The sequence below is a fragment of the Oryx dammah genome, unplaced genomic scaffold (genome assembly GCF_014754425.2).
Source record: "Oryx dammah isolate SB20612 unplaced genomic scaffold, SCBI_Odam_1.1 HiC_scaffold_27, whole genome shotgun sequence".
Lineage (NCBI taxonomy): Eukaryota > Metazoa > Chordata > Mammalia > Artiodactyla > Bovidae > Oryx > Oryx dammah.
Window position 1 is genome coordinate 20493017 of NW_024070211.1, and position 13337 is coordinate 20506353.

At 42.4% G+C, this 13337-nt stretch overlaps 1 protein-coding gene across 2 annotated transcripts in view; it reads left to right on the forward strand.

Annotated features, from left to right (window-relative positions):
• Nucleotides 1-13337, forward strand: part of COL4A4 (collagen type IV alpha 4 chain) — a 146394-nt gene that overhangs the window by 120652 nt on the left and 12405 nt on the right. For both annotated transcript variants that reach the window (XM_040228464.1, XM_040228463.1), the window contains exons 39-43: nt 1293-1430; nt 1524-1637; nt 3462-3617; nt 9176-9283; nt 10366-10374. In XM_040228464.1, the coding sequence (XP_040084398.1) occupies nt 1293-1430; nt 1524-1637; nt 3462-3617; nt 9176-9283; nt 10366-10374 (525 nt within the window). The remainder of the gene's footprint in view (nt 1-1292; nt 1431-1523; nt 1638-3461; nt 3618-9175; nt 9284-10365; nt 10375-13337) is intronic.

A 13337-nucleotide genomic window follows, 5' to 3' on the forward strand; every position in this document is an offset into this window, starting at 1 on the left:
CAAGAGGCTGAACAGCTGTTAACGAACCATGAGTGTCCACTGGTGTTTCCTCCCTTCACAAGATACGGGTGTGAAAGTGAGACACTGGTTTAGCTTAGATTCACTGTGTTGGAACTGTTTCTAGTTTTGATGATGACTTACCAAACGGGCTGGAGAAGGAAAATGGCAACCCACTCCAGTACTCTTGCCTGGAGAATCCCATGGAGGGAGGAGCCTGGTAGGCTATGGTCCATGGGGTCGCAAAGAGTCAGACATGACTGAACAACTTCACTTTCACTTTATCAAATGGGCACTTGAGAAAACCCAATTTAAGCAGGAAGGGCAGGTTAACGGTGCCTATTGTTGATACTGCTTGTGACTATCTATTAAACATATTCTGCATAATCACTTAGGTGGAGCTAGATTTCAAAATGTTATGAATAACAAATAAATAGTCAGGATACTGGAGTATTGTTTTCTGTGTTGTCATGCCAAGTACAACCACGTGGGTCTAATTAGTACTTCAGCATCCTTCAGTGGCCTGCTGTGAAAACAAATTACCTGAACAAATTGCTGTTATTTTTGATGCCACAAATAGGCTAATCATCAACATCTTAGCTTGTTCTGTTATTTGAATAGAATTCACATTGGTTGCATTCGTTTCTCAGAAAAAGAGCTTGCAATCAGATGAGGTAGCCAGAAGCAGACTTGCACATTTGTGAGGCAGTGAGAAAAGGACTGAATTTGTGCTGCTAGGTTTGAATCTGTAGTTGGGGAGGGTTTATATGGTTTATACGTTTTGGAAGATCTAGATGTCATTTAGGTCACTTAGGATTGTTATGGGCTCTTCCAAATCGTCTGGTAAAATGTGTGCCCTCTCCAAGAAACCAGTGGAGTTCTGCCTTTTCAACGTGAAACTCTGCAATGGTTCTGTTTATTTTCCAGTTTCCATCTTAAATGTCAAGCCAGTTTATTCACAATCACTTACTGTTCCATCTCATTCGTTTCACTCTTAATGATTGTAGAGGTTAAAGGGTTGGTATTGTCACTAAGCGGTTGTGTTTTTAAATCTGGGAAACAGTCATAAAAATAAATCAGAGCTACGCTGGACAGGTGTGATGGGTCATAAGAGAGGGGACAGTGACCCCCGGAAGACTGTGCAGCCATTCGGATCGCTCTTGTGGACAGTGTCGGTCTCGGCGGAATGCGCTCCTTTCCTGTCCTGGGCCCACTGGGAAGCAGTTCCTTTCCAGCCCCCACGCCAGGGACACACCAGGACAAGATGCAGTGCTAACGCTGTGTTCCTCATTAAGGTTCGCATGAAATGGGCCCCCCAGGTCCAGTGGGGATGCCTGGCCCTAAGGGGGAGACAGGAGACCCCGGGAACCCAGGAATTTCTCCTCCGGGACTTTTTGGAGAAAGAGGTCCCCCGGGTCCCCCAGGACCCCCAGGTAAGAAAGCAGCATGCTTTGCCCTTCGCTCGATAACTGACTCCAAAGCTCAGAAATGTCGTGAGACTAACAGCTGAACACGTTCCTCCTCAGGAAGAGCTGGACTGCCTGGTCCTCCAGGAACCCCAGGAAAAGCTCTTAAGGGTGACATTCCAGACCCAGGTCTGCCTGGAGATCAGGGACCTCCTGGCCCCGATGGTCCAAGAGGTATGGGACAATCACGGCAAAGGGTGATGGTGCTGCTTTCCTTAGACGCTTGCCAGCTCTGTTGGGATGGAGGAGCAGGGAGAATGGTCAAGGAGAAGCATGTTAGCAGCCCCATCAACTTGGCAGATGGAAAAGGGGGAGGTGGGGCAGTGGGGAGCATACCCAGGACCAGCGCTTAGACCCCTCACTCTTCTATTTCAACTCCATCAGACCACCTCTGACACAGAGCAAGTCTTTACCATCGCTGGCTTGATGCTGAGCTTGAGGGTGCAGAAGGGAGTAGCAGGAGGTGGCCTCGCCATCCTTGTTGGTCTCAGTATCATCACATAAAGCCCTTCTTTCAGCCCAGAGATGACAGGACCCCTGCCTCTCTCTCTCTCTCTCTCTCTCACACACACACACACACACACACACACACAGACACCCACACACAGAGTCTCTTCATGTGCTGCTCACAGTACGTTTTGTTCTTGTTATCACTTCACTGGGATGAACTCTAGCTAGTCAATATTTAACAAAGTAAGATTGAACCAGAGCTGACGGGGGAATTGGAACAAGAGTGTGGCTCAGTGCAGCCTTCTGCCAAATGCAGGCAATCATATTCCTACTAGATCATAGAACTCTTCCAGAGAGACAGAAATCTTTAAATCTTTAGGTTTTAGTGAGGGTGGGATAAAAAATATGTAATTCTGCTTTACACTATGAAAAACTGAAATGCCCCAAAATACACTAAGAAGGTTAGAAGTTAAGTAGGAATAGAACTTGGGCTCAAATACCATGTGTAGACAATGGTTTTCAAATAGGATTTTAAATTTAATTGAGTGGATATTCCTTTTTCATCAGCCAGATTCTCTCTCTCTCTCTTTTTTTGGTTTATTTATTCTTGGCTGCACTGGGTCTTTGCTGCTGCATGAGCTTTCTCTAGTAGCGGCTAGCAGGGGCTACTCTTGTTGCAGAGCACGGTTCTAGGGTGTGTGGGCTTCAGTAGTTGTGACACATGGGCTTAGCTGTGGTGTACAGACATGTGGGATCTTCCCTTACCAGGGATCAGACTCATGTGCCCTGCACTGACAGGTAGATTCTTAACCATTGGACCACCAAGGAACCTAGTCAGACTTTCTTAAAAATCTATTATCTCTCTGTCCACCCATCCATCCATCTATCCATTCATCCATTTACCCATCCACCCAACTACTCATCTATCCACCCATCCATGTATCCATCTATCCATCCACCCATTCATTCATCCATCCATCCATTTACCCATCTATCCATTCATCTATCCATCTATCCATCCCCCCATTCATTCATCCATCCATCCATCTATTCATCTATCCATCCATCCATGTATCCATGTATCCATCCACCCATTCATTCATCCATCCATCCATTTACCCATCCATCCATTCATCTATCCATCCATCCATGTATCCGTCTATCTACCCACCCATTCATTCATCCATCCATTTACCCAACCATCTATTCATCTATCTATCCATCCATCCATCTATCACATGAAAGCAATGGGAAGGCAATGCAAAGAAAAGTCAAAACTGATGCTTCCGAAAGGAATGGCTCTGAAGGGAAGGAAGGTTTTGCATAGCTCATTTTGTCCTAATAGTTACTAACAGACTATTTACATTTCTCAACTTGGGCTTCAAGAGACATACTGCTTCACCTCTGATACTATTGACATTCTTATTCTAATTCCTTGCATCGCTTGCTTGTAAATGATTAAATTCCTTTCCTTAAGAAGCTCTTAGGCAGCCAGCATGCACATTTGTTTTTGACTGAAAGAATCTTTTTGCCCACTCTTGTGGTCAGGAATACCTGGGCCTCCAGGACCACCTGGGAGTGTCGACCTTCTGAAAGGGGAACCAGGAGACTGTGGTCTGCCGGGGCCTCCAGGTCTCCCGGGCCCACCAGGCCCTCCAGGACACAAAGGCTTCCCAGGATGTGATGGAAAACATGGCCAGAAAGGTATGAATGGAAATAGTTCTTTTAAGTAGTACTAGGTGACTTTCCTATCTGGTTTGCAGGTCTGGGGTGTGCACCACTGTGAGGTCATTCTCATTTGCTATGGCAATAATGACTACATTTCCAAAATGTCCTGACTTGCCCAGAATCCTAAAATGTGGTTGACAGTCGGACAAGTAAGAAGAAGAAACACAAGTTCATCTTTAGTCCCTAATAACATGCTTGATAATCTTCTAGACAAGAACTATACAATAGAAATTTAATGCAAGCTACATATGTAATTAATAGATGTAATAGCCACATTTTAGAAAGTTAAAAGAAACAAACATAGATTTTCCTACTTTGACATAATATATTCAAATATTATTACATTTTAACATAAAATCAATATAAATTATCAAAGGGTAATTAGGGCTGGTTGTACAAACCTAGTTTCTTTCCCAAATAAGATGCTTCTCTTTGATGGTGAAATCTGGTGTGTATTTTAAACTTAAAGCACAACACAGTTTGGCCTTGCCAATTTCAACTGTTTAATAGCCACGTTAGTGGCTTCTGTATTGGACAGTTCAGTTTTAGCCTGCTGACTTTGCCTTTTTTTTTAAAAAATTTATTTATTTTTTATTTTACTTTACAATTCTGTATTGGTTTTGCCATACATTGACATGGATCCACCACGGGTGTACATGCATTCCCAAACCTGAAACCCCCCCACCCCCCCTGACTTTGCCTTTTTATATTCATAAAAGTGTCTCCACTACTGAATTCTCCCACTATTTAAGAATAAAATATTTATTTTAATTAAGTTTTACTTAACTGCTAATATTTGGGGAATGTGAAGTCAAGTGGGCCTTAGGAAGCATCACTACGAACAAAGCTAGTGGAGGTGATGAAATCCCAGTTGAGCTATTTCAAATCCTAAAAGATGATGCTGTGAAAGTGCTGCACTCAATATGCCAGCAAATTTGGAAAACTCAGCAGTGGCCACAGGACTGGAAAAGGTCAGTTTCATTCCAATCCCAAAGAAAGGCAATGTCAAAGAATGTTCAAACTACTGCATAATTGCACTGATCACACACACTAGGAACGTAGTGCTCAAAATTCTCCAAGCCAGGCTTCAACAGTACATGAACCATGAACTTACAGATGTTCAAGCTGGTTTTAGAAAAGGCAGAGGAACCAGAGATCAAATCGCCAACATCCATTGGATCATTGAGTGCTGGGGTCCAGCCCCGGTGGATCCAGGGTCGAAGGGTGAATGGCGTAGGTGAGGAAAGCTTATTTATTTAATTAGAAATAGAAAAGAAATAAAAAAGAAATAGTATAGTAGGAAAGTTTAGTGGAGAATAGAGGGTGAATAACTTGGTTTACAGGGAAAGCCAATAAAATCTCAGGACAAGGGATTTCCACCATCTACGTTAGGCCACTGGCGTCCGTTTGAATATCGGAGAGTGCCCCACCTTGGGCTCCCTCTCTCACGGATCTTAGAAGCCAGGGCAAGTAAGTAGACATGGCGAGCCTCCACGCCCCAGATGGGAATTCAGCCTGAAAATAGAGTAAAGAGGAGACACGGGGGGAACCAGTCCAGTGACTGGCCCATCCCCTATTGTCCAGAAAGGCCTTTTATACCTTTTTCTGTACATAGACATCAATGGATAATATAAAATTATGCAGCATCAGCAGCCCTGACTCTTATCGAGACCAGGCTTTCTCTCTGCATACCTAGTTGTATACACAAGTCTTGGGTGATTTACATCATCTTCTGGCCAGAGGGCCAATTAACATTTTATAGCCCTTTTCTGTTGTTCTTCCCAAAGTCTGGTGCCACTCTCAGAAAGCACTAAACAAAGTTACATTCTTACATAGCAAGGACACAAGAGGAGTGCAGTGATATATAACAAAGAAAAGTAATTAACTCAAAAGTCTAGTGTTGCTAATATCAAAACTACTATATTCCTATTCCTATATCCCAATTACATTGATTAATATCTTTCAGGTCCTAAAAGATAAAGAATATGGAGGCCTGGCAGCAGTCATTGAGTCAACAGTGAAAACCTGTCACCAATATGATTTTCAGCTCTTTAGAAAAGGCTCTGTATCTTTAAGATGTTTTAAGCTTTGTGCCTCTCATGACTGGGGGGCTGTAAGCAATTCACAAATTGTAAAAAGTCCGGGGGAACCTGTCAGGCAAGTTAGCGAGCCATCAAAGGGGTTTGAGCTGATGCAGGAGACTGAAGCCCTGAATTAACTTTTTTCCAGAGAATGTCAGAAGAGTGAAAAGCACAGTAATAAAGCAGGCAGACTCTGGTTTTTTGGGGTAGATGTTCAGGAAAACTCAGGGGGAACCCCTGAAGCCGGTTCACGCCTTTGCGTTTTGTCTGGCTTCCTTCCTCATGACCTTTGCCATGGGCGGGATTCCTCATGCTGGCTCCCGGCAATTGAGAAAGCAAGAAAGTTCCAGAAAAACATCTACTTCTGTTTTATCAACTATGCCAAAGTCTTTGATGTGTGGATCACAACAAACTGTGGAAAATTCTTAAATTCTTACTTGCCTCCTGAGAAACCTGTATCTAGGTCAAGAAGCAACAGTTAGAACTGGACATGGAACAACAGACTGGTTCCAGATAGGGAAAGGAATATGTCAAGGCTGTATATTGTCACCCTGCTTATTTAACTTATATGCAGAGTACATCATGCAAAATGCTGGGCTGGATGAAGCACAAGCTGGAATCAAGATTGCCAGAAGAAATATCAATAACCTCAGATATGCAGATGACACCACCCTTATGGCAGAAAGTGAAGAAGAACTAAAGAGCCTCTTGTTGAAAGTGAAAGAGGAGAGTGAAAAAGCTGACTTAAAACTCAACATTCAGAAAACGAAGATCATGGCATCTGGTCCCATCATTTCATGGCAAATAGATGGGGAAACAATAGAAACAGTGAGAGACTTTATTTTGGGGGCTCCAAAATCACTGCAGATGGTGACTGCAGCCATGAAATTAAGACGCTTGCTCCCTGGAAGAAAAGCTATGACCAATCTAGACAGCATGTTAAAAAGAAGAAACATTACTTTGCCAACAAAGGTCCATCTAGTCAAAACTATGGTTTTTCCAGTAGTCATGTATAGATGTGAGAGTTGGACCATAAAGAAAGTTGAGTGCCAAAGAATTGATGCTTTTGAACTGTGGTGTTGGAGAAGACTCTTGAGAGTCCTTTGGACTGCAAGGAGATCAAACCATTCAATCCTAAAGGAAATCAGTCCTGAATATTCATTGGAAGGACTGATGTTGAAGCTGAAACTCCAATACTTTGGCCACTTGATGCGAATAACTGACTCATTAGAAAAGACCCTTGGGAAAGATTCAGGGCAGGAGGAGAAAGGGATGACAGAGGATGAGATGGTTGGATGGCATCACCAATTCGAGGACATGAGTTTGAGCAAACTCTGGGAGTTGGTGATGGACAGGGAGGCCTGGCATGCTACAATCCATGGGGTCACAAAGACTTGGACGTGACTGAGCAACTGAACTGAATATTTGGGGACGTTAGTTTTGGCTGTAACAATTTTAGACAATTATAAGGTTCATAGGACATTTTGTTGAGAAGAGACCAATAAAGATTATCCATTTTACCTCCCTTATGTCATAAATAAGGAAACTTGATACCGAGATGCAAATATTGAACTTTCCAGGAGCCCAGTAACTAGCACTCTGTCTGACTTCTGAAACAAATGTGAAATAAGTAAACGATTAGAGCAGAGGGAAGGTCAGAATCACCATGAGGCTGCTATGACTAGAACACAAATGGCATCCCTGAAATTGTGCAGTGTATAACCTGTACAACAGTACTCAGCAATCCTATTCACCTTTATTAGCGGTAAAATCAACTTTAGAAATTGTGCCTTATATCTGCAGGTATTTTGGCTTCTAATTATTAAACTCCCGGATTGGACAGATACACCTAGCATTCAAGTCACCGAGAGAGAGGAAGGGGGCTGTCTATACAGCCTTGTACCTCTGCCTAATAAGTCACTCCTCCTCCCCAGCGCTTCCCTAGAGAATTAGCTGTCACCTGGGAAATATACTTCAGGATTAGGGAAATAGCAAGATATATAAATAATAGCAACCTACAAAAGAAAAGTATACCAAGAGTTGGAAATATTGGTAGAACTTCTAATCATGCTTCTTAATTCCCATTCCAGTGAGCCTAGGGCCAAAGAGTATTTAACTGTTAAAAGGACGATGGGATTTCTTCAGCTTACCTTTTTTAGACTTACCCAGTGGGAAATATTTGATCTGTTCCATAAATTATTATTAGGAACCCACAGAAATATAGTAGTGAACAAATTCAAAAGGAGTGCCCACTAATTCAGTTAAATATATGATTTCATAAGGGAATAAAGATACATTAAAGTATCCATCTATATTAACTGAGTTGGACCATAAAGAAGGCTGAAGTGTTAGTCACTCAGTTGTGTCTGACTCTTTGTGACCCCATGGACTATGGCCCTCCAGACTCCTCTATCCATGGAATTTTCCAGGCATTTAAGAAATACAGGAGTGGGTTGCCATTTCCTACTCCAAAAAAAAAAAGGCTGAGCACTGAAGAATTGATGCTTTCGAATTTTGGTGCTAGAGAAGACTCTTGAGAGTCCCCTGGACAGCAGGGAGATCAAACCAGTCAATCCTAAAGGAAATCAGCCCTGACTATTTATTGGAAGGGCTGATGCTGAAGCCAAAGCTCCAGTATTTTGGCCACTTGATGCAAAGAATTGACTCATTGGAAAAGACCCAGATGCTGGGAAGGATTGAAGGCAGGAGGAGAAGGGGACAACAGGGGACAAGATGGTTGGATGGCATCACTGACTCAATGCACGTGAGTCTGAGCAAGCTCCAAGAGCCAGTGAAGGACAGAGAAGCCTGGCGTGCTGCAGTCCATGGGGTCGCAGAGTCTGACACGACCAAGCAACTAAACAACAAGAACAGTACTAAATGAGAGACATGCTTTGGGTGGCAAGGCACACTTCTCTGAGTGCTTATTGCAAAGCAACTGGACTTGGGTTGGGATTCTAGGGAGGGCCTCCTTGATGTGATCTGCACCCTACAGAATGTGGAGGACTTCCTGGATGAGGAGAAGAGAAGGAACAGTGTGTAGGAGGCACCGAGTGGCTGGTCTGGCTGAACTTGAGAGAGTGGGGAAGAGAAGGGTGGAATCTCAGGGTCAAGGTGGGTGTTCCCAGATAGTGGAGCATCTTTCCTAAGTTTCCCTTTCCGTGGCAGTCCTTTGACTGTCTCCAGAGAAAGTTCAGGGTTACTGGGTTTTCATCCTCACTTAGTTCTGTTTTGGTCATGGAACGATTTTCCTTTGTCCTGTTGATGGATTGTTGTGTTTCTTTTAGACAGAGGCAACTCTTCTCAGCCTTCCAGAAGAAAGAGGGAGCTATTCTCCAATCTGAGGCTGACTTTGCCCTGCATTTTGCTGGAGTGAACCTCTGAATTCAGTCCATCAAGCTGTTGTTTTTATAATGCTTCATTCTAGTGCCCTCCTTTTCATGTTTCTTTTAGGACCAATGGGATTCCCGGGGCCACAGGGGCCACCTGGAAGTCCTGGGCCACCTGGAGACAAAGGTTTACCTGGACCTCCAGGCAGACGAGGGCCTTTAGGTCCTCCGGGTAAGCTTTTAACGCCTAATCATCTCCACCTAGCCTACATGGAGGCTTTTTTAAAAAATATTTACTATGAGGGTCATCTTTCAGAAAGTAATTATTCTGAAATTATCAGCAAATTCTAGTAAGTTAAGCTCTTTTTTATAAAGATTATGTTTATCTCAAGCTGCATGACAAAGTCTCAGGTTTGGAAAACTTACCTATAATTAGAACAAGTGAGTTTGAAAGTTAGGAGTTGGTTTTACATATACTATTTCTAAGGTAAATAAACCCTTGTTCCTTCACATGAGATCCAAAGACAGACTTGATTGTTGTACGTGAACATCATATATTTAATTCTTGTCTCCAAATTCCCTACCATTATTTTTTCTAGATGTTTTATTTTAATGTTTCTTGTCAAGTACATTAGTTTCTATGAAGATGAAACTAATTGATTTTTCAGCTCTATAGACAGCAGGTTTTCGTCAGAAAGTCAAAAGAAGCCAAGGAAGAGTTGGAAGGGCACACATGTGTATCTGAGATTGGGAGAAGTCATATCTTTCAGGATCCTAAGTCAATATGACAGCAGTGTGGTGTCAGTTCTGAATATTTTGCAGTCTCTTAAATTAGCACTCTAGTCCAAAGAGTAAGAAAACTGTACTGCTTTTTGATGGACCACAGAACAACACGATGAAGAACTACTATGATTCATCTTGTATTTCCTTTCTGTGAATAATCTACAAAACTTGGCAAATTAATATGGAATTTCCAGAAGCCTTTCAAGGACAGAATTTTTCCATACATTAAATCAGAGCATATTTGCCGTAAGAAACCAACTCTAATTTTTTATTGCGCAAGAGGGTTTCATTTCAGGTCTTTCTAGATACGAAAACGTCATTCATCATAGCCGTTCTTGTCAGTAACAGGAGTGTGGACTTTTTATGTAAATAAGATGCCGTCATTCTGCTTGTTGTCTATGCTGTCTATGCAAGTTGTTATTTGCATTCTCAATCGATTTCACTTTTGTCCTAACTTACACATTTATAATCTCTTTCCACCTTATGAAAATCGTTGTGTGGCCTCACATTTTTGGCTTTGGATCTCTCCAGGTTCCAGAGGTAAGCATTGCTATAAGATGAATAATTTCCTTTAAATCTTGTTTCCAGTCATTTTCATACTTGCTTTTTTTCACTGTATTTGTGAGGGCAACTTTGTTCAATTTTTTAGATGGGGTGCTGTAATTATATTGGTTTTAATGCTTCTGCTTCCTCATTAAAGATATAGTAACCCTATATTAGAGTGTCCCAGTGCTGAACCTCCTTAGAGGTTGTCAAGGCAGTGTAGAGACTCGGCTTATATAATTCAGTTCAGGCACAGGGTATGAGCTTTCTCTGTGAGATGCTACAGTACATACCAGTGTAAGTTTCCTTTCTAAATTCTGCAATATGAATACAGAAAAGATCCCTAAAATAAACAATATCAACAACATGAAAAGATGGGTCCTGACCACCCAGTAAGGGACTGTGACAAGCCTTTCCCATCACACCCGAGGCCCATTTTCAACGAGCAAGTTCCTTTGTGTGTTAAAATGAAAATGCCATTCTTTTCAACTAAGTGTGCACTTAATCCTCTACAATGCAAAAGCAACATATGATTTTGTGTCTGGCATTTTCAAAGAGAATAAAAAGAGTTTCTCAAAAGAAGGAAAGAAAAACCCTGAATGTGGGCATTTGTTCTTTCCAGGCGACTGTTATTAACCCCAAGGAATGTTGCCCTGAATACAGACGCCATATATTATTTTTAGGGCCCTCAGAGGAGATGTCTCAGCCCCTTTCTTTCAGCTTCTGGTTTGTCAAAAAGTAAAGAAAAAGCAAAATCAGAATTTTAAGAAATTTTGCTACTTTTAATGTTTATATTTTAAAATTACTGCTGTATATTTAATGTTTTCACTTCAGTCTTTTTAATGTCTGTGACTGTGGTCACAGTATATACTGTGACTCACTAGGCGTTAGCATCAACATCCTAAGTATAAAGTACCAGCCAAATACCCAGCCCTGCCTGTACTTACCTGCTTTCACTCCACCCCCACTGGTGAATTTCCACCATAACTCACCAGATTATCTAGGAAAAATAAGAACTATACCTCTCTCAACTCACCCAGAGTAAAAAAGCCAAGTTTTACATTAAACTATTCATACTGTAAAAAGACCTCTAACTTGGTGTTATTTGTGGTTTCATACAATATTTTCCAGGAGGGTAAATTCCAAACTGTTTACAGCATTCAAGTCCATTTTCCACAGGCACAGTTACTATCATGTAGATCCATCGCCATTATGGCCAGGTTTTCTAGGATTTTCTCACTGCTTTATCATTGTTTTTTAAATTATTTGGCACATTCGTATGAATTTTAAGACAACGATAACTAATAAAGGGTGTGCTCTACAATACATTGCACTTCTTAGAATTCAGCATGTAGACGTTCAGAGTCCTTAAGGAGGGCAGTATGGGGTGGGGGTGAAGAGCACCGTTTTGGAGACAAGGTGTCTTGAATTTTAATCTAGACTATGGAGAAGGCAATGGCACCCCACTCCAGTACTCTTGCCTGGGAAATCTCATGGACAGAGGAGCCTGGTAGGCTGCAGTCCATGGGGTCGCGAAGAGTCAGACACGACTGAGCGACTTCACTTTCTCTTTTCACTTTCATGTATTGGAGAAGGAAATGGCAACCCACTCCAGTGTTCTTGCCTGGAGAATCCCAGGGACGGCGGAGCCTGGTGGGCTGCCATCTATGGCATCGCACAGAGTTGGACACAACTGACGCGACTTAGCAGCATGCCACAAACTGGCTGCATGACATTTATTTGTCAATAAATAAATGTCATTTATTTCCCTGGGCCTGAGTTTCCTTCCCTGTAACATTCTAATGACAGCAGCACACACACACAGCCTGGGTGGGAACATTCAGTCATAAAACATTTAGCATGGGATCTGATGCATGTTGAGCTTCGCTGGCGGCTCAGATAGTAAAGAGCCCACCGGCAGGAGACCTGGGTTGGATCCCTGGATCTGGATCGGGAAGATGCCCCTGATTAGGGAATGGCTATCCACTCCAGTATTCTTGCCTAGAGAATCCCGTGGACAGAGGAGCCTGGTGGTCTACAGTCCATGGGGTCCCAAAGAGTTGGACACGACTGAGTGACTAACACTTTCACTTCACACGCATGATAAAGCATCCACTCGTTGTTATCGGTCGTCATTTTTGCTTCAGTTTAGTTCAGATCAGTCACTCAGTCTTGTCTGACTCTTTGCAACCCCATGAATAGCAGCACACCAGGCTTCCCTATCCATCACCAACTCCTGGAGTTTACTTAAACTCATGTCCATCAAGTTGGTGATGCCATCCAGCCATCTCATCCTCAGTCATCCCCTTCTGCTCCTGCCCCCAATCCCTCCCAGCATCAGAGTCTTTTCCAATGAGTCAACTCTTTGCATGAGGTGGCCAAAGTATTGGAGTTTCAGCTTTAGCATCGGTCCTTCCAATGAACACCCAGGACTGATCTCCTTTAGAATGGACTGATTGCTTAGAGCTATCATTTCTTGTCCTTTGTGGAATGATTGCAGGGAGACTGAATAAAGATTTAGGGGGGAAAACTGTCCTAAGAGATGTGAATGTAACCAAGAACAGAAAAATGTCAACCTTTATGGCTGCAATTCTCAAAGTGAGATTCCCACATCAGTATCATTGAGCTCATCTGGGCACTTATTAGAATATGCAAATTGCTGCCCCTACTGACTCAGAGACTCAGGGCCCTAACAAGCCTGAGAGACAGTCATGATGTATTCAGGTCACAGCTGCATCTTTCCAGTGGTGCTTCTTAGCCTGAGCGAATATTGGAATCATCTGGAGAGTTTAAAAAATTAGTGATGCTTGGATTTCACTCACACAAATACCTTTTTAATAATCTAGATAGGGTGCTGGCAGTAGTACTTTTTTTTTTTTTTAGTAATTAGTACAAGTTTATTGTGCACATGCCAAAAAGGCTCTGCAAACCAAGAGCATTCAAACTAACATGTAGAATGA